General features: G+C 36.6%; 14 protein-coding genes across 14 annotated transcripts; 6 read left to right on the top strand and 8 right to left on the bottom strand.

Moving 5' to 3' along the window:
• Nucleotides 1–1,264: 1,264 nt before the first annotated feature.
• On the top strand, nt 1,265–2,548 carry RO3G_08082 (uncharacterized protein; the record flags this gene model as incomplete). Its single annotated transcript, XM_067662672.1, has 1 exon — nt 1,265–2,548. The coding sequence occupies one exon, from the start codon at nt 1,265–1,267 to the stop codon at nt 2,546–2,548; it is 1,284 nt and encodes a 427-aa protein (XP_067518773.1).
• A 344-nt stretch (nt 2,549–2,892) lies between these two features.
• On the top strand, nt 2,893–4,836 carry RO3G_08081 (uncharacterized protein; the record flags this gene model as incomplete). The annotated part of the gene is made up of 9 exons (XM_067662671.1): nt 2,893–2,970; nt 3,064–3,085; nt 3,143–3,235; nt 3,287–3,403; nt 3,670–4,075; nt 4,162–4,294; nt 4,352–4,498; nt 4,564–4,749; nt 4,816–4,836. The coding sequence occupies 9 exons, from the start codon at nt 2,893–2,895 to the stop codon at nt 4,834–4,836; spliced, it is 1,203 nt and encodes a 400-aa protein (XP_067518772.1).
• A 181-nt stretch (nt 4,837–5,017) lies between these two features.
• On the bottom strand, nt 5,018–5,914 carry RO3G_08080 (uncharacterized protein; the record flags this gene model as incomplete). Its single annotated transcript, XM_067662670.1, has 1 exon — nt 5,018–5,914. One exon carries the CDS (start codon nt 5,912–5,914, stop codon nt 5,018–5,020), a length of 897 nt encoding a protein of 298 aa, XP_067518771.1.
• A 176-nt stretch (nt 5,915–6,090) lies between these two features.
• On the bottom strand, nt 6,091–6,504 carry RO3G_08079 (uncharacterized protein; the record flags this gene model as incomplete). The annotated part of the gene is made up of 2 exons (XM_067662669.1): nt 6,091–6,390; nt 6,481–6,504. The coding sequence occupies 2 exons, from the start codon at nt 6,502–6,504 to the stop codon at nt 6,091–6,093; spliced, it is 324 nt and encodes a 107-aa protein (XP_067518770.1).
• Nucleotides 6,505–6,676: 172 nt separating this feature from the next.
• On the bottom strand, nt 6,677–9,648 carry RO3G_08078 (uncharacterized protein; the record flags this gene model as incomplete). The annotated part of the gene is made up of 9 exons (XM_067662668.1): nt 6,677–7,288; nt 7,364–7,455; nt 7,512–8,803; nt 8,858–8,903; nt 8,956–9,032; nt 9,086–9,109; nt 9,167–9,305; nt 9,366–9,390; nt 9,463–9,648. The coding sequence occupies 9 exons, from the start codon at nt 9,646–9,648 to the stop codon at nt 6,677–6,679; spliced, it is 2,493 nt and encodes an 830-aa protein (XP_067518769.1).
• A 606-nt stretch (nt 9,649–10,254) lies between these two features.
• Nucleotides 10,255–10,881, bottom strand: RO3G_08077 (uncharacterized protein; the record flags this gene model as incomplete). Its single annotated transcript, XM_067662667.1, has 1 exon — nt 10,255–10,881. One exon carries the CDS (start codon nt 10,879–10,881, stop codon nt 10,255–10,257), a length of 627 nt encoding a protein of 208 aa, XP_067518768.1.
• A 526-nt stretch (nt 10,882–11,407) lies between these two features.
• Nucleotides 11,408–12,639, bottom strand: RO3G_08076 (fructose-bisphosphate aldolase; the record flags this gene model as incomplete). The annotated part of the gene is made up of 4 exons (XM_067662666.1): nt 11,408–12,126; nt 12,181–12,268; nt 12,323–12,473; nt 12,521–12,639. 4 exons carry the CDS (start codon nt 12,637–12,639, stop codon nt 11,408–11,410), a joined length of 1,077 nt encoding a protein of 358 aa, XP_067518767.1.
• A 540-nt stretch (nt 12,640–13,179) lies between these two features.
• On the bottom strand, nt 13,180–13,518 carry RO3G_08075 (U6 snRNA-associated Sm-like protein LSm6; the record flags this gene model as incomplete). Its single annotated transcript, XM_067662665.1, has 3 exons — nt 13,180–13,205; nt 13,256–13,369; nt 13,419–13,518. 3 exons carry the CDS (start codon nt 13,516–13,518, stop codon nt 13,180–13,182), a joined length of 240 nt encoding a protein of 79 aa, XP_067518766.1.
• A 726-nt stretch (nt 13,519–14,244) lies between these two features.
• On the top strand, nt 14,245–14,622 carry RO3G_08074 (uncharacterized protein; the record flags this gene model as incomplete). The annotated part of the gene is made up of 3 exons (XM_067662664.1): nt 14,245–14,298; nt 14,469–14,534; nt 14,599–14,622. The coding sequence occupies 3 exons, from the start codon at nt 14,245–14,247 to the stop codon at nt 14,620–14,622; spliced, it is 144 nt and encodes a 47-aa protein (XP_067518765.1).
• Nucleotides 14,623–15,489: 867 nt separating this feature from the next.
• On the top strand, nt 15,490–18,075 carry RO3G_08073 (uncharacterized protein; the record flags this gene model as incomplete). The annotated part of the gene is made up of 6 exons (XM_067662663.1): nt 15,490–15,644; nt 15,708–15,849; nt 15,907–16,080; nt 16,132–16,463; nt 16,516–17,951; nt 18,065–18,075. 6 exons carry the CDS (start codon nt 15,490–15,492, stop codon nt 18,073–18,075), a joined length of 2,250 nt encoding a protein of 749 aa, XP_067518764.1.
• Nucleotides 18,076–19,747: 1,672 nt separating this feature from the next.
• RO3G_08072 (uncharacterized protein) lies at nt 19,748–22,992 on the top strand (the record flags this gene model as incomplete). Its single annotated transcript, XM_067662662.1, has 9 exons — nt 19,748–19,791; nt 19,840–20,178; nt 20,234–20,334; nt 20,381–20,433; nt 20,489–20,572; nt 20,628–20,739; nt 20,789–21,188; nt 21,242–22,408; nt 22,464–22,992. The coding sequence occupies 9 exons, from the start codon at nt 19,748–19,750 to the stop codon at nt 22,990–22,992; spliced, it is 2,829 nt and encodes a 942-aa protein (XP_067518763.1).
• A 200-nt stretch (nt 22,993–23,192) lies between these two features.
• Nucleotides 23,193–23,489, top strand: RO3G_08071 (uncharacterized protein; the record flags this gene model as incomplete). Its single annotated transcript, XM_067662661.1, has 1 exon — nt 23,193–23,489. The coding sequence occupies one exon, from the start codon at nt 23,193–23,195 to the stop codon at nt 23,487–23,489; it is 297 nt and encodes a 98-aa protein (XP_067518762.1).
• Nucleotides 23,490–23,986: 497 nt separating this feature from the next.
• RO3G_08070 (uncharacterized protein) lies at nt 23,987–25,063 on the bottom strand (the record flags this gene model as incomplete). The annotated part of the gene is made up of 2 exons (XM_067662660.1): nt 23,987–24,858; nt 24,931–25,063. 2 exons carry the CDS (start codon nt 25,061–25,063, stop codon nt 23,987–23,989), a joined length of 1,005 nt encoding a protein of 334 aa, XP_067518761.1.
• Nucleotides 25,064–26,455: 1,392 nt separating this feature from the next.
• Nucleotides 26,456–27,037, bottom strand: RO3G_08069 (uncharacterized protein; the record flags this gene model as incomplete). Its single annotated transcript, XM_067662659.1, has 1 exon — nt 26,456–27,037. One exon carries the CDS (start codon nt 27,035–27,037, stop codon nt 26,456–26,458), a length of 582 nt encoding a protein of 193 aa, XP_067518760.1.
• Between the last annotated feature and the right edge of the window lie 39 nt (nt 27,038–27,076).

Here is a 27,076-nt window from a genome sequence, read left to right as displayed (position 1 = left end):
AAAGGATCTGAGGAAATGAATAATTATACAGCTGGTTCGTTATGTATCCACTCCTATTACTTGAAGTACTGACTGTCTTGTCATCAAACCTGCTCATCTCATGTAGTACTTTTCCTTTCCCTTCTTAAATCCTTTGATCTCCCGCTTAATTCAATGCTTTCGAGGGGAAGCTTACTAGAAAAAAGTTTCACAATTGAATACTAAAGGAGCATAATTGCATACATATTAATTCTTTAAGTGTAAAATAAAAGAAACAACCTGGTTTATAGACCATTTTCGATTCATCACCAAAATTTTTTAGTAGTCTTATTGCTCAATAAAGCTTTTATGATGATGTTACGCGGAAGTAAATAAAAAGCACTCCTATTTCCCTATTAAATCTTAGAAAAACTGAGGGTAATTAAAGGAGAAAAAGGGACTTGAAAATAGGGAGATGATAATACAGAAATTGAACAAGTTAAACAGCCAAAGAAACGAAAAAAAAAAAGCCGAGATTTAATCTCTTTTCTTTTTTTCTTTTTTGCTGTATGTGAGAATAGTATTACCAATGTTTATATTTGAGATTATACGCAAAATAAGCTGCAAATCAGAACATTCTTGAGTCTCTAATAGAATGATTGCTACTTTAAGAAAAATCCGTTGACAATTATTTTGCTAGTTATATGTTTATTTTTTAATGCGAGCCTTAACCAAGGTACTGCATAAAGAGGATCTGAAGATGCCCTTCTGTAACATAATGATTAAGCAATGACTTTTTTGTATTAACTTGAAATCTGAGATAATAGCATTCGTCTTAATAAACGACAGTAGTACATACAGTATAATCAAAGATAGCGAATTTAACATTGACTACGTTGAACCCATCAATCATGATTTTCTTTTTGACGTAGCACAATATTATCTGTCAACCATTTTTAGGAGAATCAAAATATTTACTTTACTGCATGATCGACTTTGCTACACAAGGAAAAAAAAAATTACTTGTAATAATAATAGAAATATGCACTCACCATGTGCTTTATAGTTCACACAGCTCCTTTTTCCTTCCCCTTCCATCCCTTTTTTTACCAAGTTAGAATGATCACCATTGAAGAACTAATCTACTTTACTGTAATAAAGGGAAAAAAAAAGGAGAATACAACCATATAAAAAGACTCTCCTTTCTTCTTTTCTTTTTCCTATCATCTTTTTTACTGTAAAAAACTATATCGTTTTATTACATCTTTTCTCTCTTTCTGCACCAGTATAGAATTATAAAAAACAAATGAAGTTACTCTCCCTTGGTTTGATTGCTGCTTCCCTTGCTGCAGTTTTGGTTGAAAGTGCTGCTATTCCTCAACGTAGATCAGTAGCCACGGTTAAGGATGTTGATGTCAAGGCCAAGGACATTCTCAGTAACAACTTGAACTGCCTTAGAGTCAAAAATATTGCTAACAATCCCAAGGTTAATGTCCTCAGTCGTCGTGATGTAGTCAAGGTCAAGGATGTCGACGTCACGGCCAAGAATATTGCCACGAATAACTTAAACAACCTTAAAGTTCACAATATCGCTAATGATGCCAAAGTTAATGTTGCTCGTCGTAATGTAGCCACTGTCAAGGATGTCGATGTCACAGCCAAGAATATTGCCACGAATAACTTAAACAACCTTAAAGTTCACAACATTCTTAACAATCCCAAGGTTAATGTCCTCAGTCGTCGTGATGTAGCCACTGTCAAGGATGTCGATGTCACAGTCAAAGATGTTGCCACGAATAACTTAAACAACCTTAAAGTTCACAATATCGCTAATAATGCCAAAGTTAATGTTGCTCGTCGTAATGTAGTCACTGTCAAGGATGTCGATGTTTTGGTCAAGAACGTTGCCACGAATAACTTGAATAATGCCAAAGTTAAAGACATTGCTAACAAAGCCAAGGTTAATGTCCTCAGTCGCCGTGATGTAGTCAAGGTCAAGGATGTCGATGTTTTGGTCAAGGATGTTGCTAAGGATAACTTGAATAATGCCAAAGTTAAAGACATTGCTAACAATGCCAAGGTTAATGTCCTCAGTCGCCGTGATGTCGTTAAAGCTGTCGACGATGACGTTACTTTGAAACATATTCTTGAAAACAACCTAAATAATGCTGACATCCACAATATTGGTAATGGTATCAAAGTTAATGTGTTGAGCGATGGTGATTGTGATGCCTGCGATGGCCATGACGGTGATGATGACCACGATGACAATAACGATGATGGCGATCATGATGGCAATGGCGATGATGCTGATTGCGATGATGGCGACAATGGTAATGATGGCGACCACGGCGACAATGGTGACCACAGCGGTAATGGTGACAATGGTGACAATGGTGACAATGGTGACCACAGTGACAATGGTGACAATGGTAACAATGGTGATGATGCTGATTGTGATGATGGTGACAGTGGTAATGGCGGTGACCACGATGACGGTAACGACAATGGTAATGACCACGATGACCATGATGACAATCATGGAAATGATGGTGATAACAATGATGACAGCAGCGAAAACTGCGATTAGATTATTAAATCATCATTGTGTCTTAACGAGTATTTTATTCTCCTTTCAGGGGATTAAATTGATTTAATTTTATTTTATCATTTTTATCATTTTCTCTTATAAATCGAAAAGCCTTTATAATAAAAAGTCTGTAGTCATTAATATCCTTATCCGTTTATAATTTGAAAGAGCAAAATCATTTTCAGTATTACATGGCATTAAAAAATATAACCTTTCAGTCGCTATTCAGTTGAATAACTATATTCACTCTCTTGACAATTTTTGTCCCGCTCCGTAAAAAAAAAAAAAAGAGGGTTTAGAGCGGGTTTACTCATTTATTTGACATTAAATAACAAAAAACTGAAATGAAACAGGAGCAAGCAAAGTCGAATTCTGGTCCAAGAAAAAAGAAAGCCACTAGAGCCTGTATACACTGTCAAAAGGTACACACACCCATATAAATCTGTAATTACAAAGGTGGCCCTTAAAAGTCGACTAAATTATAAATATATATACAAATGTATATATTCACTTAGGCACATCTTACCTGTGATGATTGTAAGAACATTTCATTAAAATGATTTAAACATTCTAAATATTAAATTTATTTTGTAGCACGTCCTTGTCAACGATGTATAAAAAGAAACCTTTCCACTACCTGTACAGATGGTGCTAGGAAAAAAGCAAAATACTTGCAAGATATTGATGGTGAAAAACAGAGACTTACAAAAGTATTACTTGTCTAACCTGCTATTATAGAAACAATAAATACGCCTACAACAGCTTATAGTCCTCAAACATCAGTATCAACACCCACAAGTTCTTTTGGCCCTGGAGAGACAAACGAATTTCAATCTCAAAACTTTATGAACAGTGGTAAAAAAAAAGTGTTAACCGGAACCCCTTGAATGCTTAGTTTTTTATTCATACAGAAGCACATTCGATATTAAATGCAGCAGCAAATAGCGCTTTACTTCCAATGGAGAACTATAATTACGGATTTGGATCGAATGCAACAAACCTTGAATATTCTATACTCTCCAATATGCTTGGATCCCCTTTGATTAACACTAGCAGCAATTCAGCAACTCCCAATGCCCAGCAAAATACATTGAATAACATATGGACTTCGCCTACCGTAGGCAACGTGGATATGTTGAGAGGAGATTCTTCATTTTTATCAAGCCATAATACCACACGGCTCATGTCCAATACAACCTCCAATAACGCATTTATGAATGGATCCAGCAATAGCAATGCTAACAATACCAACATCAGTAATGGAACACTGAAGAGATCATCTGTAGCCTCAGTTGCATCCTCTAGTATGGATACATCACAAATTTCTGCTTCAGGCATATCCTCTTTATCTGCTTACGGCGATGGTGCAGTGGTAGCCAAAGTTGCAAGTCCTATTACAGCTAATGCAGGGCCTGCTGTCAAAAGAAGAAATCAAACAATTACACCAGAGATGGCTTATGCTAGTGCGACCAAACCATTTAGTTATGCTGATGGATATCACTATCTTATCAACTATGTAAAGACTAGGTATAAGAAGCTTTTTTTTTTTTTAAAAAAAAAAAAGATAACAGCAATGTATTTAATGTTTACTTCTTTTTTTTTTAAAAAAAAAGGATGAGTAGAGAAGATTTGATGAGAATTAGTAGAGCGCTGGCGCTTTTTAGACCATCCGTTTTAGCATCCATGATGAATTTAACTGAAGATGATTTGGTATTTACAGAGAAATGCTTACAACGTACTCTCCTTGTAAGTTCTTTATGCTTTCATGATGTAAAAGAACGAGATCCATCAATTTGTTTTTAGGAATATGAAAAATTGATTAGTTATTCAGGAACGCCTACAGTTGTATGGCGCAGAACAGGAGAAATAGCTTTGGTAGGTAAAGAATTTTCACTACTTACTCAGTGGTCTCGAGATATGTTACTCAACAAAAAAACTTATATTTATGAGGTAATTTAATCGAGAATTTTACTAAAAACATGTAAAAAAGAACTTACAAGTGCTGTTTTTAATAGCTTATGAGCAATCCATCAGCAGTGGAATATTGGGAAAAATATGCGCTACATGCATTTGATAACACAGATTCAGCAGTCTATAGCACATGTATATTGATGAGTCCTACAAAACGGGTCGTACCATGTACTTTTTGCTTTACCATCAAACGAGATATCTTTGATTTACCTAGTGTTATTGTAGGAAATGTAAGTCAATTTTTATCTGGTTGGCTGTTTATTAACAAAGCTTTTTTCTTTTAAAAAAAAATATAGTTTTTGCCTATTCTAAGCTAAAGATTTGTTTATTTACTTATTTATTCCTCTGTATTTGATTGCTTATAGAACACTTTTTTTTTTCCATATTACTAATTAACTTGCTTGCATTTAAAATTTTGTGCCTCTGTTCTGTTTGTTTATCTGTTGCGTCATATTTTATAACATTTATTTTTATAGAGTCATATGAAATATATATACATTAAAAATTATAATAGCTCCCATGATATTCTGTATGATATTCAGAAGTAGAATATCTATTGCCATAAGGATGAGCTGTATGTTTCAGATTACTATAGTCTTTCTTCTGCTGTCTATAAGCCAAATATTCATCGGAAATAAGTTGGTCTCTTTTGTTGTCTATCAATGATGTCTGCTTGCGTTCAGGATCCCATTGAATATCCTTTACATGAAGGGGTGGTGGATTGTTGCCTTTGCTTGATTGCTGTATAGACATGTTACCGAATTCACTCGTCATACGCGCAAATTGACTGTATGAATAATAAGGAAACGTATGTTGATGGTCGTAGGCAGTATCTTTTAACTTATCAATAACAGAAGGCGACAATACCTGTTTATGTTTGATACCAACTTCTTCTTGCTGTTGCTGTTTTAGGTTTGCTAAACTACTGAAAAGCGCCGATAGTGTCCTTGCGCCATTATTGCTGCTATTGGAGGGCGTGATAGGTGGACTGTGATCGTTATTAAAGTAAAGGGCAGATTTTCGTTTAGCCTGTTTGAGAGAATTTGCTGAAACAGTTGGTGTAGGCAGCGGTGGCCCCTTTTTGGGAGTCTGAACAGGGCTGTTACCAGCACTCGAGGGATGCTTTTTGTGATCTGCTTGCATCTGTTTTTGAGACCTGCGAACATCCTTATCTAACATGAGCTGCAACTTTTGTTCGTTTGTACGCTCCATTTTCTGTTTCTTTTCTTGCAATCTTCCTCCAGCAGAGGGCAACACGGCTATATCGTCCTGCACACCTTTACTGATTGGGTCTCTTTTCCAGCTTCCGTCGTCGGATTTGTCAAGTAAGGTAATGAGTGATACAAGTAAAAGCAATTCGAGTTCCTTTGACTGACTCAACTCACAACGAAGCATGTTGTATCCAAGTAGTGATACAATACCAAAATATTCATCTTTTAATGTTCTAGATAGATACTGTGCTACACAAATGTCACCTAAGTCAAAGGGATGACCCTTTTATTTTAGTTTCCTTCACAACATGTACAACAAAATACCTGTCTTTCTTATTGCCCGGCATTCTAAATTATTACTCATTCGACTTTCGCGAACCCTGCAATAAAAAAAGAAGGGTTAAGCAAAGTAAAACGAAAACGGTAAAAATATGAAGCCTCAAACCATCTATATCTCTCTCCTTCCCAAGCAAAACTCCATTCAAATCCGATTTTTGAGGTATCACGCAACTCTACTTGTGCGTCCTGTTCATTTTCATAATGCAAGATAATATGTTTTTCTTTATCTGTAGCACTCTTTGCATGAGCTTCGGCCATCATTTCAAACGTAATCGGATGAACGAGACTGACGGCATAAAATTTAGAGAGTCGATGTCTGATCTTGATGTATTGTAGTTTATTTGTCTTTTTGTTTTTAATATCTACAATAGCATAATTTCGAGGATGGCTTGATAAAATGTAATGTGTTACCACATCGTCAATAGTAAGCGTCATTCTAAAGGTGAAAAAAAAAAGGAAAATGATGAAAGAAAACAGAAATCTGCTTGAGTTTTATATAATGTGTATGTATGTGTAACGATATCACACGCACCGCAGTTAAAAATAGTGTAAAAGGCTTCCTCTCTCTCTTTGTGTATTCGTTTACAAGTTTTATTAATTTGTTCTATTAATCTCTGAAATAACGAGGTTCATTGAATACGTGATAACGGTGTCCACGTATTCCTTGGCCATAAAACATGGAAGGATATCTTAATTCTGGTTTAACTTCTGATTCTACAATGCGATCATAAGACGCCTTCCAATAGTCCTTGGGATTACTGACCACCTGGAATTTGCCAGACTGAATTTCAGTATCTGTGATGCCTCCATGACTAATACGAGCATAACCCACACGACGTAAACCTCTGTAGCCTACATACTCACACCAACGATCCCAGTCAGTAGGATCAATATCATTCATATCACCATCATCAAACAACAAGTGATAGATTTCCTGTTGTGGTTTAGTGACTACATAACCGAGGAAGACAAACGGATTGGGACTCGTTCGCATAATCTCAGCTAACTTTGTAGTCTGTTGAATTCTGTCATTGTAATTTTCATCTTGTCCATTGTGACTAACAATAAAGTCGACAGGTTGACCATAAACATCTAACGTAGCGTGGATAGCACAGGCAAGTTCGCCTACAGGTGAAGGTAAAAGATGGTGTTCTGATTTGATGATAGGAAACTTGGATAACATTAAGCATCCCCAAGTATGTTTCATGCTTGCAGGTCCCTATTTTTATATAAAAAAGTATTAGACTATAAACATCTACTTAAAATATAGAGGAATATAAAAAAAAAAACTTACGAAATCGAGGTAATAACCTAACTCTTCAGCAATAGATTGTGCCCAATCACGATTACCCATAATAATTCTCATGGTATCAGATTCAAGTAAGCCTAATATAAAAAAGTATAAGTGTGCTGTACATAAACCTGAGCGCTTTTTGCTTTACCAACAACATCCAATTCTAAATCACGAATGGCATCACGCATACGACGTTCACTAGCCCACATATCATTATCCAGAGCAAAATGAATTGTCCAAATGCCTGCAGTGAATGACTTTTCGGAGGTTGTATAAGGAACAGGTGACTTGGAGTTCATCATTCGGTGAGAAGAGATGAGGGCAGAGAGCATAATGAACACAGCGACCAAGATACGTGCCATGAATCGAGCATGTTTCAAAATATGGAATTGTGCCAACCTCTTTTGAACATCTTGACGTGTTTGCTTGCTGGCATTAAACACACCCAAACCAATCAAGGTCATCATGACGCAAAGAATCAGATCAGTTCTTTCACGAGCATAGACACCGCCAGGTACAAATTCATAAGCAACAACCCAGACATGTGCCAAACAGAGCAAATTGTATATCATAAAAGCAGAAAATAAGGTGACAAAAGGTGACTGTGCAGAAAGACCGCGGATTATGGCAGGTGTGATAGACATGAGATAAGTACCCAAGGCAAGTCCAGCATAAAAGGCTGTCCATGAAGAGTAAAGGTAAAAGATGGCGCAAGAGGCTGCTCCAACAATATACCAGCCAAAACTAGTAGTCAATCGACGGTAGGGGGAAATGATGAGACCCAAGCCAAGAGAAGCAATTGTGGCAATGCCCCAAGGCACAGGATCTGGGCCATAGTTGGGATAGCCATCAACAGTCCAACGCATGATGGTGGAAGAATCAGTATACATGGAGTGAAAAGCAAAGAGCAAAGAACCAAATCCTGATGCAGCCAATAAGGAGCTGCCAGCATACTTGACAGCAGATTTATTGTCTGTCTTTGCCTCTGGGCTACGAGAGGCGTCACGTAATATGACATCAAGTGATGCAATAACGCCAAAGACAAGACCAACGTCGTTCAGTCCTCCGTTATCTCTATTCATAATAGGCCAAATAGGATTTTCAGTAAACCAGGCCATTTTGACAACACAGTGCATGATCAAGCCAAGTCCCCAAATAAGAGCGGAACGTTCCAATTCGCCCGTTTGAGAGCTAGATTCCATCCAACCAGCAACCCAGGCACATAAGCTCAAGCCAATACCACAAGCAGTCATAGACAATCGCCAAACAGGATCAACCTTGAGATAGGAAGCAACGCCTACTAAAGATAACAGATGAATCAAGCCACGGAATTTGTATATGAATCGTCTCAATGGTGCGATGGCAAGGAAAACGGGTAACAAGGTAATGAAGAGGAAGGCCTCAAATCCAGAAATACCCATGTACCATAATGGGAAATACCTAAACCAATGTCGTTATTCATTATGAAATGGTCAGTACATGGACGATTTTTACCAAATCAAGAGTGTTAAAGAAGTAAGCATCGACCAAAATACAAATGCTAATAAAAATGTTATAAGCCCACTTTTTCTAAAGATGTTTTATTCTCTTACCCAGATAGGTTTCAGTAACAAATCCTCTGAACACAGTCAATGTACGTATAATAGAAGGAGCAATATTTCCTTCAGGGCTATTATCATATTAATGTCAATACTTTTATAGAAGAAATGAATGTTACTTTACTTGGTTACAAACGGTGCAGAAGCTCTACAACATAAAAATTAGTTTTCAGCACATGCAACACAAAAAATTCAATTGACTTACGAAGCTACTACTGCCGCGGAACTTGGTGACTTGTTGACGATTGTCAATTCGAAATTTTGGAATTCCAAAGCTGTTACTGCATCATAAGCAACATCATACAATATCAAAGACCATTCAAAGAAAGCATAGGTTGTGTAAGCTGTACAATTCAAAAAAGCTTAATTGTTTTCCTTTTTAATTTATATATTTCTTGTATTACCTCCAGGTATTCTGTGAACCTTGTGCTGAATAAAGAAATAAATCATTGGTGGCAAGGTTGTAAAAAAAGCAGCTGTAAGGAATCTTCTCCATTTTACAGCAGTTTGGCTTTCTTTTGAGCTTGAATAAAGAACACCCAACTGCCAAGGCAAAGTGCAGAGCAAATAAAGCACCATGGCCACATCGTGCGTTAAATGATCATCAGTTGAGGTAATATAAACCCATCCACCACAAGCAACTGTTCTGACAACGCCAACAGACAATAAAAATAAAACCAAACCCATTGGATACTGTCTTTGCAGAGGACACTGTATAAAAGTACCACAAAAAGACAAGTGCAAATCGTGGACCGGAGGTCAAGGCAATAAAAATCTGGAAAATGGCACGAGCAGGGTACCTGTCTCCAGTAGTTGCACTTACACTAGGGAACCATTCCTATGTGCAAAATGCCTTTAGTATTACAAACTACATTTACAAAACTTTTCGCTTTACATCAGGATATCCAAAATATTCATTTTGTACAATTTTATGGTAATGTGTATAGCAACCTACAGCGAGTGCAAACAAGAAGGCGCCTTATTGACACTGTTAGTTGTGTGTATGTGTGCCTATATTGGGTATATAAATACTTTACTGTAAGCGAAAAGTGTATGCGAATAAGAGATATATTTTGCTCCAATCTACGTGTTTCTTTACGGTAAGTAAGCTGCTATTACTGTTTTCCTTTTTTTTCTTTTTTTACTCTTTTTATAATCACTGGCTCTACTTGATTAAGTAGAGACTTTTCAGTCATCTTAAAAGTATGTAAAGAACAAAGAAAAAAAGGAATATTGAAATTGGAGTTTTAAACTACGAAAATAACAAAACAGGAACATGCTTTTGAAGGTACTTTATTCATGAAGAATAACCACAGGATGTTCGTTCTCTCGCATTTGTTCGAGGAACCACTTTACTCTTTCTTTTTCACGGCAATCTACTTTACAGGAATATTTCTCTGTTTGCAAATGTAGCTTAAAACTGTTAACATCTCTTTTGTCTACCATGTAATTGTCTTGCTTATTTGTATTATATGGCTCATCAACTCTGTCTCGTTGAATCTCTTCTTCAACAACATCGTCCACTCTCTTGTTTTTCGTGAAGTTTTCGATTGTGTCTTCTTTCTTCTGCATAATATCTTCTCCAAACACTCTTTCCAATGCTTCTTCTGTCAGATCTCCTTTTGTTACTGAATTGCCTTTCACTTTATCTGCTTCAATATTTGCCTTTGGTGCTTCTTCTTCATCGCTCGATAGTAATTCAATGACCTCTTTTTTCTCAATCAGGGGTTGTAATAACTTTGGTAGATTACATAAATCGTCATTCTTTCTTCTAAAATCTCGTAAAACACGCTCTATCGTAGCCTGATCCTCATCCTCACTTCCATCCGAAACTACAATAGGTAATGTTCTGCTTCTTTTTTTAACATTTGTGTATTCCTTTTTGGCATCTTTTTGAGTATTGACATTGGTTGATTCCATAATATTATTTTTGTTAACAATGTGTGCCTACTTTCCCATGAATATTTTTTTTTAGTTTATCCTTATTGTTAAATTGAATAGATACTAAAGCATTACTATTTAAAATATTGCAGAAAAAGCTTACTTACAATTAAAAGGGAAAAAAGAAAGATATACCATCGTGTCAATACTCAGCTGTTACAATCTACATGTGTTTATCTAAATACGCCCACGCTAAATTCCATAGATTTGATCAGAATGTATTTATTTAAAGTCTCTCACTTTTGTTTGACTGAACTCTGTTCCCATTTTAATTGGCAATAGTAATTGTATATCTGAATACCAGCTTAATATAGGTTATCAGCCGAGTTATCACAAAGCTCAATAAGATGAACAAGAATATAGAGTGGTTTTTGTTCAAACTCCAACCAAGCTTGTTTAATGCGTTATTATTTACTTATGCATACATGATTTTTTTTTATTGGAATACAAAAAAAACGAATTTTTTTTAAAGAAATAGGATAAACAGATTAAGTAATGGAGTTATTTATAATGTGTTAACATTGCCCAAGTCTTTACAAGCTTGTTGAACTCTCTGAATCATGGTTTTCTCAGATTCACGAATAAAGACGCGTGGATCATAAAACTTCTTGTTTGGTTTGTTGGGCCCTTCAGGATTACCAACTTGAGATTGAAGATAATCCTTCTTATTTTCATAGAATTCCTTAAGACCCTTCCAGTAAGCCCATTGAGTGTCTGTATCAACATTCATCTTGACAACGCCATTACGAACAGCTTCAGCGATTTCTTCTTCGCTAGAGCCAGAGCCACCGTGGAAAACAAAGAAGACAGGTTTAGGGTCATTGTTCTTGAGTTGCTCCTTGACATAACCTTGATGCTTACCCAAGAGTTCAGGATGTAATTTAACGTTACCAGGAGCATAAACTCCGTGAACATTACCGAAACCGGCAGCAATAGAGAAGAGAGGACTAAGTTCCTTAAAGGATTTATAGATATCCCAAATATCTTCAGGCTGAGTGTAAAGAGCAGCGTTGTCAACACCAGAGTTGTCAACACCATCTTCTTCACCACCTGTGATACCAATTTCCATTTCAAGCCAGCAGTCAATAGCAGCCATTCTCTTGAGATACTTGAGACAGATCTCAATGTTTTCTTCCTTGGGCTCTTCAGAGAGATCCAGCATGTGAGAAGAGAAAAGGGGTTCACCGTGGGCCTTGTAATATTTTTCATCAGCATCAAGCATACCTATTGTTTGTACGTTATAATAAAGTTTTGTTTGTTTATCAACTTAAATCTTACCATCGAACCAAGGTAAAAGCTTCTTGGCACAGTGATCAGAATGAACGACGACAGGAATACCGTAAGCTTTAGCAACAGCGCGTACATACTAGAAAGGATACGCGATTAATATCTAACTGTAATGAAATCCTTTTGGTTTTACCTGGGCACCAGCAACAGCACCAATAATAGACGCTTCTTGGTTTTTGTTATCCAAACCTTTACCGGCAAAGAAAGCAGAACCGCCTTGAGAGAATTGAATGATGATTGGAGACTTGATGTCGCGAGCAGCTTCAAGAGCGGCATTTACAGTACTATTTAAAAAGTCAATACGCGAAAGAAATCAGCACTTCATGTTTACCTGGTGGAAGTACAGTTGATAGCAGGAATGGCGAATTTGTGTTCACGAGCATATTCAAAGAGCTTCAAAAGGTTTTTACCAGTAACAACACCAGTAGGAAACATATCAAGAAGACCCATTTTTATTTTATTTTTTTGCAAGAAAAAAAAAAGAAAAGTAAAAAGTTATGGGGGTTCTTTTATATTTAAACTATTTTGGAAATAGTTACATCATTTCACTGTAACTTCCCGGTACCTTCCTGGGAACTTTTGAAGTTTCTTTTTTTTTTAATAAAAACAAGAGATTAAGAATAAAAAAGCAATAGTTTATAATGAATAAAAGAAATCTAGTTAATAACAATCTTATTATTTCTCTTCCTTTTGACTAGTTCTCTTGAAAGACATATTTTTTTATTAAGGTTACACGCGTATTCTTGAAGGATTTGGCATGAATCAATTTACTTGTCAAATTAACCTATGTTTTAAAAGAGTTAAAAGATCTTCGCTTTATTATACATGGACAGAATAAATGTAATTCCAATGGTCTCTTTCTCTTTATAGAAAAAAAGACTGCCCACACCTGAATGAAAGCGTTTTATATTATTCCCCCCCCCCTCACTTATTTACACACATACACACGCATATATAAAATAATTCATCATTTAAAAATCGTTGGTATTATTATTTATCTGCACTAATATACAAAACTAGGACATAATATTAATACTTTATATAATTAAAAAGTTCGTTCTTTTACCATTATTTCCTCTAATAAATGTATCTCCGTATTTATTTTTTAATCTTCCATCAACATATTCCTCTGTATTTTCCAACGCAATATTCATATAACCATCCAAGCACGCCAATGTACCTATCCTAATGTTATAAGAGATTTATATGCAAAACATAGGAGTACTTACCTTTATAATCAATACCGGAATTTAACTTTACTTTAACAGTTTGACCTAATACTGTTCCCAAGAAATCAGTAGGTGTTCTTGATTTTGTTTGATTTTCCATTATTTGTCAACGTAAAAAAGTCGTGTATTGTTTTGAACAGAAATATTAAAAAACATTTCAAACACCTATTCAAAGGCCCGCTCTGATTTTCTGTGCTAAAAAGACTACAAGAAACAGATACTTCAGAGAATGAATATGTGACAAGATAAATAACATTCGGAGACTTTTGAAATGCTCGCCTATGATAGATTTAGCAAACATATGACTGCTTGTATTTCATTCATCATTGTTATAGCTTTTATGCCTATAGAGAGGGGAAGGCATCTGTTCAGACCAAGAAACATCTTGTCGTTTTGTTAGACTTGTAGAAAAACTTGAATTTGAGACAATTTCTTGCTGCAAACTTATATGTTTATATTAACAGAGAGAATAATGGCACCCTCTATATAAGATGAAACTGCACAACAAGCAAGCTCCATTCAATATTATCATAAAATGAAGTCATGGACGCTCTGCATATTTTTAGCTAAATCATAATAAATTCCAACCTGACTATGCAGCTGTATGATTTAAAAAGAGCTATACAGCTGAAGCTTAATCTTTAATATGGCAATCCATGCTCAAGCTGGCCCTTTAAGAAATCCAAAATCGTTTCCTTCCATGTATTGACCAAGACTCAGGCCTTATTGTACAGCTTTCTGACAATAAAAAAATAAAATACAACTTCCGAATGCAATTAGGATAATTCAGTTTGTTTTTGACATTTTTCATTTTCTTTTTGTTGTAATGATCCCTTCAGCTGTTTTACGCTCACCTGAACTCGTTCAAAAGGTGTTGAAGGTAACTCATTACTTTATCTGAGGAGCAAACAACTAACCAACATTGTATGAAAATAAAAGAGCTTCCACGCGGCTGGTGGATACGACGCACTTGTCCTGCCAGGGGTAAAAAAATACTTTGTTTTATATACAACATGAACTATATATTGATATGTATTGTATTTTACTTAGCTCAAACTTGTTAGAGCTGAAAGTGGCAAGATCTCTGCAGAATTTCAAGTTGAAAAGCAACACTTGGTAAAAGCAATAAAAGCACCAATTTAAGTAAACTTAAGTAAATCGTTATTTCAGAATCGATTAGGGTCTGTTCATGGAGGCTTATTAGCTACAACTGTAAGCTTTTATTTTTTTTTTATAAAAAAAGAAAAAAAAAAGCTTTGATTAATTGAGAAAAAGGTAGATATAGGTGGATCTTTAGCCATTGCTTCTAAAGGATTATATGCTACAGGTGTAAGCACAGATATCAACATTAGTTATATCACTGGAGCGAAGGTAGGGGAGACTATCACAGTCAATGCTAGAGTGGATAAGCTGGGGAAAACTTTAGCCTTTACAACTGTAGAGTTATATTCAAAGGATAGACTAGGTGCATATAACAACGTTATATCCCTTTATTGTATCTAATATTTGAAAATATTGTTTTATAGTTGCATTAGGAAGACACAATAAGTTTGTTGCTCAAGCGTATAAGCACCCTGAAAATGAGTTGAATTAAAATAAAATGGTTATTTATTTGAGCTTGTGTACATCGAATTCAAAGCTTGAGTTTTAAAGTTCAGTTTGAGTTACTTGGGATTTGAGTAAGCTGAACACCCTATCAAATATATATTTTTTCTCTCTTCATCTTAATTCATAAAAAAGACATATTAACAAACCACTGTTAAAAACTAAAAAACTTTCTAACAAAGTCTAATTTCTTCAAGATGATGAACAGCATTAATAAGATTTCGCAAGAAATTCTTGCGAAATTGCCTCTCTTCAGATTAAAAGGTACTTGTTCTCACTCTTATTTTACAACTTAACATCCAACTAATTTTCCTTCAAAGATCTTATCAGAGCAGTAAGAGCTTGTAAAACTGCAGCAGAAGAAAGAGCAGTAATTCAAAAAGAAAGTGCCAACATTAGAACAGCCTTCAAAAATGAAAACCCTGACTCACGCCATACCAATGTTGCAAAATTACTATATATTCATATGCTCGGTTATCCCGCTCATTTTGGTCAAATGGAATGTTTGAAATTAGTAGCAAGTCCTAAATATGCTGATAAGCGTTTGGGTTATTTGGGTATCATGTTGCTTATTGATGAAAAGACAGAAGTGTTGACTTTGGTGACAAACAGTTTAAAAAAGTAAAAGAATATTAAAAAAGGCAAACGTTTAGAAAAGAAGAATTGACAACCACTTTTTGATAGTGACTTGAATCATAGCAACATGTTTGTGGTTGGTTTAGCTTTATGTACAATGGGTAACATTTCCTCCTCTGAAATGGCTCGTGATTTATGCTCTGAAATTGAAAAACTAATGGGCAGTTCAAATACATACATTCGCAAAAAGGTAAAAACACCAGTTACTTACCTTTTTATATGATATTGAAGCTCGATATCCTTTTAGGCTTCTCTGTGTGCTTTGCGTATCATCTTAAGAGTACCTGAATTACATGAAAATTTTATTTCTAAAACAAAGTCTCTCCTAAACGATCGTAGTCATGGCGTACTTATCACTGGTATCACTTTAGTGACAGAAATATGTCAACAAAATCCTGAAAATATTCCGACATTCAGAAAGGTAAGGTGCCTCTACTAGTTTTATAGCAATCGTCTCATTCTTTTGTATTAGGCTGTTCCTTTATTAGTTAGACATCTTAAAAACCTTACCAGTGCTGGATTTTCACCTGAACATGATGTAACAGGTGTTACTGATCCTTTCCTTCAAGTCAAGATCCTTCGTTTGCTACGTATACTTGCTAAAGGCGATCGCGAAGCATCTGAGGCCATGAATGATATTCTCGCCCAAGTCGCAACAAATACCGAAAACGCGAAAAATGTTGGCAACTCCATCTTATATGAAACTGTCTTGACAATCATGAATATTGAAAGTGAGGCTGGGTTGCGCGTATTAGCTGTTAACATTCTAGGAAAATTCTTGAGTAATAGAGATAACAATATTAGGTAAGATATGGACAATTGAAAATGGAATTTCCTTTGTACTGATATTTCTCAGATATGTTGCTTTAGAAACGTTAAACAAAACAGTGGGTATTGAGACACAAGCGGTTCAAAGACATCGAAATACTATTCTAGACTGTCTTCGGGATGGTGACATATCCATTCGTCGCCGCGCTTTGGAATTGAGTTTTGCATTGATCAATGAAGGAAACGTCCGCGTGCTTACACGCGAATTGCTAGCATTCTTGGAAGTTGCTGATACTGAATTTAAGCAAGGCATGACTACAAAAATATTTCTTGCAGCAGAGAGATTTGCTCCAAACAAACGATGGCATATTGACACGATGCTTCGTGTATTAAAACTAGCTGGAAATCATGTCCGTGAAGAAGTCCTTGCAGGATTTATTGGTCTTGTAGCAAATACTTCTGAATTACATCAGTATACTGTTCAAAAACTATATGCTGCATTAAAACAGGATATTTCACAAGAAAGCTTGGTACTAGCGGGCGTGTGGGTGATTGGTGAATATGGAGATGTGCTTGTTGGTAGCGGTAGCTTTGAGGAAGAAGAGGGTACTATTATAGAAGCCTCGGACAGCTCAATTGTTAACCTAATGCAGTCAATCCTTTTGGGTCCCTATGCTAACCAAGTGACGCGTGAATATGTTATGACCGCACTCATGAAGCTCTCTTCCCGTCTTTCAGACAATGGCGCTCAAAGCAAGGTTAAAGAGTTACTCAACCAGTACACTGTTAGTATGGAAGTCGAAATACAGCAGCGTGCGGTTGAATATACCAACTTATTCTCATATGATTCAATTCGACCTGCCGTCTTGGAGCGTATGCCTATTCCTGAACCTCGCACAATCATTAGAAATAACTCTACTTCTGACAATTCACACGCGGCCTTTACATCATCTACTGGTAAGTCTAAAGGTCCCTCAGATCAAGACTTACTTTTGGATCTAATGGGTGTCGGTACCAGTGGAGGCAATGGTACCTCTGAAAACCCTGAGATGGTCCAGAGCCCTGTTTCAGTATCGTCTCCTCAGCAACCAAAAGCTTCTAATGTTGATTTACTGGCTGATCTGTTTGGTGGTTCTCCAGCTTCACCTGCCACAAGTACACCAACTGCACCTAACAGCAGCAATGCTTTAATGGACCTTTTAGGAGGGAATCAAGTTCCAGCACAACCAACGCACTCAGTCCAGCAGGCAACTAATCCCTTAGATTCGCTAGCAAATTTGGAACATAGCTTACCTTTCAATCAAGCTACCAAGTCAGTTACAAACACCAATACAGCAGGATTTGAAGCCTATTCAAAGAACGGGCTGAGTGTTCGACTTGTGCCTTCCAAAGACTCTAACAACCCAGCTATACTCAATGTACAAACCTTGTTTATAAACGATGGGTCTAGGGGAACAATTAGCAACTTACAATTCCAAGCTGCCGTACCAAAGAGTCAGCGTTTACAAATGAATGCAGCCACAAGTAACATAGTACAATCCAACGCAACGGAAAAACAGCTCATGAGAATAAATAACCCACAACAGGTAAACAAAATTGTAAAAGGATAAGCACAGCTTGCTCATTTTTGTTTATAGACTACGGTTAAGCTTCGGCTGCGTATATCCTATGAAATAGCAGGACAAAAGATAGATGATATTGCTCAGTATGGACCGTTCCCGGATGGAGCATTTTAAAAGCGTGTTGTCTCGTATTTGGATGTTGATACAAATGAAATCAAATAAAGCTTCTTATACAGTAATTAGATCTTTATCATCAACTAGAGGTCAGGTATTAAAATGATATTTTTTTGTCCAATAAAATGAGCTACAAAAAGACCTTCTAAAAGTATTCAACGAAACTATTGTAATTTTGTTTTGGTGTAATAGGTTTAAAGTAGCCACCGGATCTTTTTAAATAGATCATTCTTGACTTAAAAGATAAAGTAAATTGCTTTGAATGAAAAGGGCTACAATGACAATCATCAGCTTCAAGTGGCTTAAGTTGTTTGCAATTACAAGTAAAGACCAAAGAAAGATTTAATAAAACAAAATGCATGATGCTTTATCTAAAAAAAACAATTTAAAAAAGTAATATTGAAAGTCGAAAGTCGAAACTGAAGGAAAAAGATAAAAAGGCACTTCTTGTATACAAAAAGGAAAAAATATAATTTGTTATTTGAGTTGCACTTGATTGCTAAATAGCATTTGTTTATGGTGTTATATCAGTGAAAATTTCTGGATTACTATTTTCATTGTTATAATGTCAAACTTCAAAGCAAGGGTAATGACTCTTAAATTAGTTACTTCAAAATCCTCTCTCGTGTTTATTTACTTAGTTTCCTTCTTACACTCTTCATTTCCTTTCATTCTTACTCTTAATTTAAAGAGATATTTAAATTCTTTTTATCCATCTTTTTATTCAAACCAAGTAAAACGATGTCCACAAGTCATCATGTGCTAACTACGATCATAAAATTATACATTCTAACTTACCTACACCATAATTCTGCGCCTCAGTTTTCCCCTCTTTCCTCATTTCTACTTTGCAGCATGTAAGTGGAAAAAACATCCACCAAATATTTTAGAAATTTTGACTTACTTCCATCTGACAGAGTTCTATCCACTTATCTTGGAGCTGGCAAATCCTTTTGGAACAAGCCCTGGCATGTCTCACTTGTTCATCTGGCACAAATAATTCTGTGGTGCCTTTATCATGAAAAACTTCCCTCATGCTCTCCTCTGCATAAAATCATGTCCAATTACACACAGGTGAAGGATACATGCTGTACGGTGCAATTAAAACAGACAAGTACTTTTCGCGATCCTGGCTAGTCTAACGGTCTATGGGATACATTGGCACATCAATTCCTTAAACGTCTTTGCTGTTATCTTTTGATCAAATACCTAGTCCACTTCAAATAGTAACCAAAAGGTTGCAGCGTTGAAAACTTGAGCCTTTTCATGCAACTGCTTGCAGTGTTTTTGAAGACGCAGCTTTTTGGTCAATTGAAGCAGAAGCAAGAGCCACAATGTTATTTTGTTGAACTGAGCAGGAAAATTTACATCAACATAAAATTTAAACCTCATAATTCAATACAGTAGCTATTTTATTGTTGTAATTTATCTTTCCAATCTGTAACTGTGCCCGTCTAGAATAGAACCTCACACAAAAAGATAAGGTCGCTTCTTAAAAAAATCCCATTAAATTTAGTCTTTTTTCTCACCCAACCTATTCCCTTCTTTTTCTCATTGATCTTTACTAAAAAAAAAAAGAGAAAGATGGCTGCTTCACCCCATATTATCGATGGAAAATCCATTGCACAGTAAGTAATATTTATTGAATGGTATATGTTATTGTCTTTTAATGAGAGAATCAAAAGAGATATACGCGATAAAATAAAAGAGGAAATCACTTTAATGAAATCAAAATATCCTCAATACGCACCATGTCTTGCTGTCATTCAAGTTGGTAACCGAGATGATTCTACTGTCTATGTGAGCATGAAGGAAAAGGCGGCTCAAGTAGCTGGCATTCAATTTATCTACAAAAAGTTACCCGAGGATATTTCTCAAATGGAATTAGTCAAGCAAGTCAAACAGTTGAATGATGACGACCGTATCCATGGCATCCTTGTTCAAATGCCCCTTCCAAAGCATATTAGTGAATCTGCTATTATCGAAACGATTGATCCTAAAAAGGACGTGGACGGGTAATATTTTGAGATGTACACGGTGGTTGATACTCATATATTTTATCTCATCTAGTTTTCATGCATTTAATATTGGTAATATGACTAAAAGAGCATCTACACCTTTATTTTTACCCTGTACACCAAAGGGTGTCATCCATCTGTTGAAATCAGCAGGTAAAAAAAAAAAAAAATGTCACAAGCGAATTAAAATTCAAGATAGGTACAACCATTGCTGGAAAAAGAGCCGTTGTGATTGGAAGAAGTGATATTGTCGTACGTTTATGTAAATAATATATTTGTACTTTGCTTATTCTAATTTTTCCTGCAGGGAACACCGGTCGCTGCTTTGCTTACTGCGGAAAATGCTACAGTTACTGTTTGCCATTCAAAGACTGAGAACATTGAGGCTCATGTATGAATAATACTTGTTAATTTTTTTTTTTCGTTAAAAATATTTCATGATTTAGGTTAAAGAGGCTGATATCCTGGTTGTTGCAATTGGAAAGCCCGAATTTGTAAAAGGGGAGTGGATAAAACCTGGCGCAGTAGTGATTGACGTTGGGACAAATCCTGTCAAAGGTATATATAATATTTTTTCTGAAGAAATAGGTATTCATACTGCAAGTAGATTCAAGCAAGAAATCGGGTATTAGACTTGTAGGTGACGTTGATTATGCAGGCGCATCACGTATAGCTAGTGCCATTACACCCGTTCCTGGTGGCGTCGGCCCTATGACAGTTGCCATGTTAATGGAAAACACGCATTTAAGCGCCACTCGGTTCTTTAAAGAGCTCAACTCTCCCAAGCGTACCATAACACCCTTATCTCTGAAACTCAAAACACCAGTTCCTTCAGATATTGATATTGCCATGTCTCAAACCCCCAAGCTCATTACGGATTTAAGCAAGGAACTAGGTTTGACTGTAAGTGAATTGGAACCTTATGGTCCAACAAAGGCCAAAGTCAGTTTGGATGTATTAAAGAGATTAGGCCACAGAAAGGATGGTAATTATATTGTCGTCGCTGGGTAAGTACTGAGTAAAACATGGTGTGAAGTAATAATTTATCTTTGATGTTTAGCATCACACCTACTCCTTTAGGCGAAGGTAAATCAACAACAACCATTGGCCTCGTTCAGGCATTGGGTGCTCATTTAAATAAAATGGCATTTGCATGTGTTCGTCAGCCATCTCAAGGCCCCACATTTGGTATCAAAGGGGGTGCAGCAGGTGGAGGCTATTCTCAAGTGATTCCCATGGACGAATTCAATTTACATCTTACAGGTGATATCCATGCCGTCACTGCTGCCAATAATTTACTGGCTGCAGCAATCGATGCTCGTATTTTCCACGAAAACACACAAACGGATAAGGCCCTCTTTAATCGTTTGTGCCCAGCCAAGAAGGGTGTCAGAAACTTTGCCCCAGTGATGTTGAAACGTCTTGAAAAACTTGGCATCCACAAAACCAATCCAAATGATTTGACACCTGAGGAAGTCTCTCGCTTTGTCCGCTTAGATATTGATACCAACACAATCACTTGGCAGCGTGTGATGGATACCAACGATCGTTTCTTGCGAAAGATCACAATTGGCCAAAACCCAACTGAAAAGGGTATGGAGCGATCTGCTGGATTTGATATTGCAGTCGCAAGTGAAGTCATGGCTGTTCTGGCATTGGCCACAGATCTTAAGGATATGCGTGAAAGATTAGGCAAGATGGTCGTTGCTAGTTCAAAGGCTGGTGATCCTATCACGGCAGATGATTTAGGCATTGGTGGTGCTTTGACTGTCTTGATGAAGGACGCCATCAAGCCTACGCTGATGCAAACTTTGGAAGGAACTCCGGTGCTAGTACATGCGGGACCCTTTGCAAACATTGCTCATGGAAATTCTTCCATTTTGGCTGACAAGATTGCACTCAAGTTGGCCGGATCCGATGATAATTTGGAACCAGGTTATGTGGTTACAGAGGCAGGATTTGGTGCTGACATTGGTATGGAAAAGTTCTTTAATATCAAGTGTCGAGTATCTGGCTTAGTTCCAAATGCTGTTGTCTTGGTTGCTACTGTACGTGCCTTAAAGATGCATGGCGGTGGACCTGATGTTGTTGCTGGTAAACCGTTGTCAGATATTTATACACAAGAAAATTTGGACATCTTAAGAAAAGGTTGCTCTAATTTGGTGAAGCATATCCAGAATGTTAAAAAGTTTGGTGTTCCCGTTGTTGTTGCCATCAACAAATTTACGTAAGTGTATTGCATGCACTTTATAAAAAAAATCATACACTCACTCTCTTTATAGTACCGACACAGATGCCGAAATGGAGCTTATACGCGAAATTTCATTAAGCGCAGGAGCAGACGATGCTGTTGCTTGTAATCATTGGGCTCAAGGTGGTATGGGTGCTGTTGATCTCGGTAATGCGGTCATTCGAGCTTGTGAGAAGTCAACTAGAAACTTCAAGTTCTTGTATGAACTTTCACTTCCTATTGAGCAAAAGATTGAAATCATCTGCCGCGACTTGTATGGTGCAGATGGAGTTGAGTATAGTGATTTGGCAAAGGAAAAAATCGCGACGTACACTCGTCAAGGCTTTGCTTCACTGCCTATTTGTATGGCAAAGACCCAATATAGCTTCAGTCATGATCCTCAACTCAAGGGCGCCCCTACTGGATTTGTCATACCCATCCGTGATATTCGTGCATCTGTAGGTGCAGGATTTCTTTACCCTCTTGTTGGCTCTATGCAAACACTTCCTGGTTTACCCACTCGACCTTGTTTCTTTGATGTCGATTTAAGCGAAGATGGCCAGGTTGTTGGTCTTTTTTAATCGAATAAACGTGTAAATAGACCAATATAATTTAACAGATGGTCTACTTTGTCTTTAATTTTATTATTCCTTGAAGTCGAAATTAAGTTTTTCGAAACAATTTGATTGGTAGTATTTTTAATCACAGCAGTATTTTTGCCATATTGAAAGCCACCCATGCTTGGAAAGCAGAAAGGTTATTTTTTTTTTTCTGCATTAACATGTTGAATCGACGATTATTCTCTTCCAGTACAAAAGCAGCTGCCGATTATTATAAAATCACTTTAAAAAGATCAGTCATCGGTCTTCCTGAAGAGACTCGTGCGGCTACAAAAACACTAGGATTGTTCCGTCTTCATCAAACAACATATAAACCTGTCAATGCCGGTACTGCTGGTCTCATCCTCAAGCTCAAAGAACTTGTCAAGGTCGAATTGATTGACCATATTCCCACTAAAGAAGAATTATCAGCAAATAAACCTGCTAGAGGTTATACAGTCATTGGTCGCAAAATCTAATTCCATACAACTCATTCATTCTACAGCAAATTTAGAAACATTTATAATATAATAAAGAGATTTTCTTGAAGTATTTTCGAAAACATTGTCAGCTTCTTTTATCAGCTTACTGGTGTTTGGAATTTAATGAAATGCGCAAATCGAGAATAATATTTTAATACACATCAATGGTTTGAGCGACAACCTTTTACAATCAAAAAGAACAAGTATGCTTCTATATCGCTCTGAAGTGTAAGCATAAAATCTTTCTTAAAGCCTTGAGCTATCTACTTTTAGCTTATTGAACAAATAAAAGTCGCAGAAAAGTATGCTTTATTTGTCAGCAAATAATGAGTTGACGCTTATGATAATGTACTTCACTATGCAGTTATTGATTTTACAATAGCTAAAAGTTCATTATTATGAGTGCATAGATTGATATAAACATAGTTTATTTATCCAAATTAACTTTTAATAGTGGGTGTTTTTTACTTCAATTTTCTTGGTACCTCTCTTTATTATGGTTTAATGATAACTTTCAATCCTGTACCAGCTGTAAATATTTCCCAGGCCATATCAAATTCACTCAATTTAAACGAGTGAGAAATAAGTGCACTCCAATCCACCCTTCCTTCTGCCAAGATCTTTACTGCACGATCTATTCCATACGGGTTAGTAAAACTGGAAGTAATTGTCAGTTCTCTTCGATAAATATCATAGGGAAATATTGATATGCAATCTTCCACTTTAGCTACGCCGACCCACACAACCGTACCACCGGCCTTTGCAAAATTAACAGCATCGGTTTCCGTATTTGGACGACCTACACACTCGAATACAACATCAAACCCTTCTCCAAGGACACCATTGACAGGGCCCAAGCCATTGGGAGCATATACCTCAGCAGCCCCAAAGACTTCTTTAGCTTTCTGACGTCTTAATTCGCTTGGTTCAATCACAGTCACTCTTCCACCACTTGCATTTGCCAAAGCAACTGTCATCAATCCAATCGGGCCAGCGCCAATGACCAATACAGAGTCACCACCCTTGACGTTACCTTTATCAAGAGCATGTACCACGCATGAAAGAGGTTCAGATAAACAAGCTACCTCGGGAGGGACATGGGATGGAACAGCGATCGCTATACGTGCAGGCACCGCAACATATTGTGACATACCACCATCCACCGAGATGCCCACGATAGATAGGCTTGTGCAAAGGTGATATTTTTTATTACGGCAGAATGAACATTGACTGCACGGAACATTAGGATCAATGGCTACCAGATCACCTACTTTTAAAAGTGCATTTGTCTGAGGATGTATTTCTTCAACATAACCACTGAATTCATGACCGATGACCACTTTTTGGATAGCATGTGGGGTTTCCCCTTTAAAAATATGCAAATCCGTACCTTTCTTTTATTGTTAGATTTTCTTGCAATATACAAAATACAACTTACCACAAATACCAGAAGCCGCTACTTTAATTAAAACCTCACCTGGTTTTAATACTGGAGTACGTTTTGAGACCAACTCAATCGTTCCAATGTTTTGCCAACTAGCAACAATCATTTCCTTTGTTGAAGTGGCCATTCTTTGTAAAAATAGAAAACAAAAGAGAAAAGAAATTGGTTCATACAGAATTGCTTTAAAGAGTTTTTATGCTTAAAATCTGATTGGCTCAAACTTAGTTAATTACTTTGTTAAAAAGAAAGCTGTTTCAAGTTGCTGAAAGCTTTTTCTAAAAAGAAAAACGAGTGCAGATCTCTTTCTGAGCCTTTAGTCGGTGATATAACTTTTTGTAGGTTTCTTTATGCAGCCTATGTTAATTGATTCTCCTTTTAGCACTTCAAAATACAAGGGTTCACACAATTATTTGAATTGTTTTAGCGTTTAATATTATTCTCAGAAGGTTAAACTATGGCTCTTCTGAGCTTAAAAGCTATCCAAACTACAAAAACAAAGGCGCACTTCCTGTGGGAATTGAGTTTTCCAGAGTTCTCATCGAGAATTATAACTTAAACTTTAAAACCATTTCTCACTAGCCATATGACAAAATGTGTATAATTTTAATGCCCCAAACTATCTTTTTTAGAAATACCATCACTGCCTGCTGAAGAAAAAAAAAAGTATATCCAATTTTTTTTTTGGTGAAAGGAGGATTTTATTCAGGTGCCGCAAGACGTACACCATTGTTAGTGTTAAATAAATTATAATCAGAGGTTTTTTTTTATTTTTTTTATTTTTTTATTTGTAAAAAATTTTAAAACCCAAAATGAGCACATAATATTTGACATATTGTATTGCCCGGGCCAGTTCAAAGAAGTGTTAGTGAAACTAAAAACCTTTTTGATAGCCAAAAAGGTAAAAAGGATAAGGAAGGGAATATGATAGGAAGGTATAATCAATACATTTAAGAGCTAGAGAATAACCAAGATAATAACTTTTGACCAAGAGGGGGAACATCAGGAGAGATTTGATCGCGATGCAAGTAATCTAGTTCATGTAAAATTTGACAGATAATTGGCCAACGAATAGACCATGCAATATGCTTTGAGCAGTTTTTGTCGGTTGGTTTCTTTTTGGAAGTGGGCAGCTTGTTTAAGAGAAATGACAGAGGGTCAGGGATAGATCGTGGCATTTGCAGGCGTCGATGCATATGAAGACATTCAGTGGCATGAGTCCTTGTGAGTAGGTCAAATGGGTGGTAGATACACGGTTTGGGGAGGTCACCAGGAAGCCAACCGAGACGCCAACGGAGTAAGCGACTTCGTTCGACGGGGGTCATTGGGAGCCATAGTATAGGATCAACCTTTAGGTCAACACGACAGGCAGATAAAAGGACACCATTTGTTCATACAGTGAACGCAGTGTTAAATTGCGGGTTTCTAAAAATTAAATTGAGGTTTCTTGGAAAATTAATTGCAGTTTTCTGTGAAATTAAATTGTGGGTAAATCCTGAGCATACCCTCATGGAACTTTTAATTAAATGGGCTCTTTATTTCTACATTTATCAAATTGATTACAAGAGTGCTGTATAAAGGCCTTTAAATGATGAACAGGAACATTATTGCACGCTTCAGCCATTCTCGTCTTAAGGTCTTCGTTGTCAGAAAAGGTTCCTCTCTTAACTTTGTTCTTAACAACAGACCAAAATTGCTCAATAGGATTGAGTTCAGAAGAATAAGGAGGAATATAGATACTCCCGTAACCTCTAGAAGTGACCAATTCATCGATGTCTGTGTGTGTATGGATAGGAGCATTATCCATAACAATAAAAAAACAGTCCATAAGAGGATTTTTATCCATTTCATCCAAAGATTTTCGTATGAAATTCAAATAATGCCCTGTTGTAGTGCCTTTTGCTCTTTTGGTGTCTGATGTCTGCTTTCGTTTTCTTCCACTTTCAATTTTACGGTGCTTAGGTTTCTCTGCTACTCTGAGCTCAATGTCTACTACTCCCATGGCGCTGATAGCGCCTAAAATCGTATGGGAAGTTGCTGTAGTCGACTTAGTTGTTACCATAGCTGGTGTACCAACTGTAGACCAAGCTGAAGGCGGACGCATGTTTATATTAAAGCCACTTTCGTCAACAAAAACACAGTT

The sequence above is a fragment of the Rhizopus delemar genome, genomic scaffold (genome assembly GCF_000149305.1).
Source record: "Rhizopus delemar RA 99-880 supercont3.6 genomic scaffold, whole genome shotgun sequence".
NCBI classification, from domain to species: Eukaryota; Fungi; Mucoromycota; class Mucoromycetes; order Mucorales; family Rhizopodaceae; genus Rhizopus; species Rhizopus delemar.
Note: the sequence above shows the minus strand (reverse complement) of the source record. Positions and strands in the feature narration are given on the sequence as shown.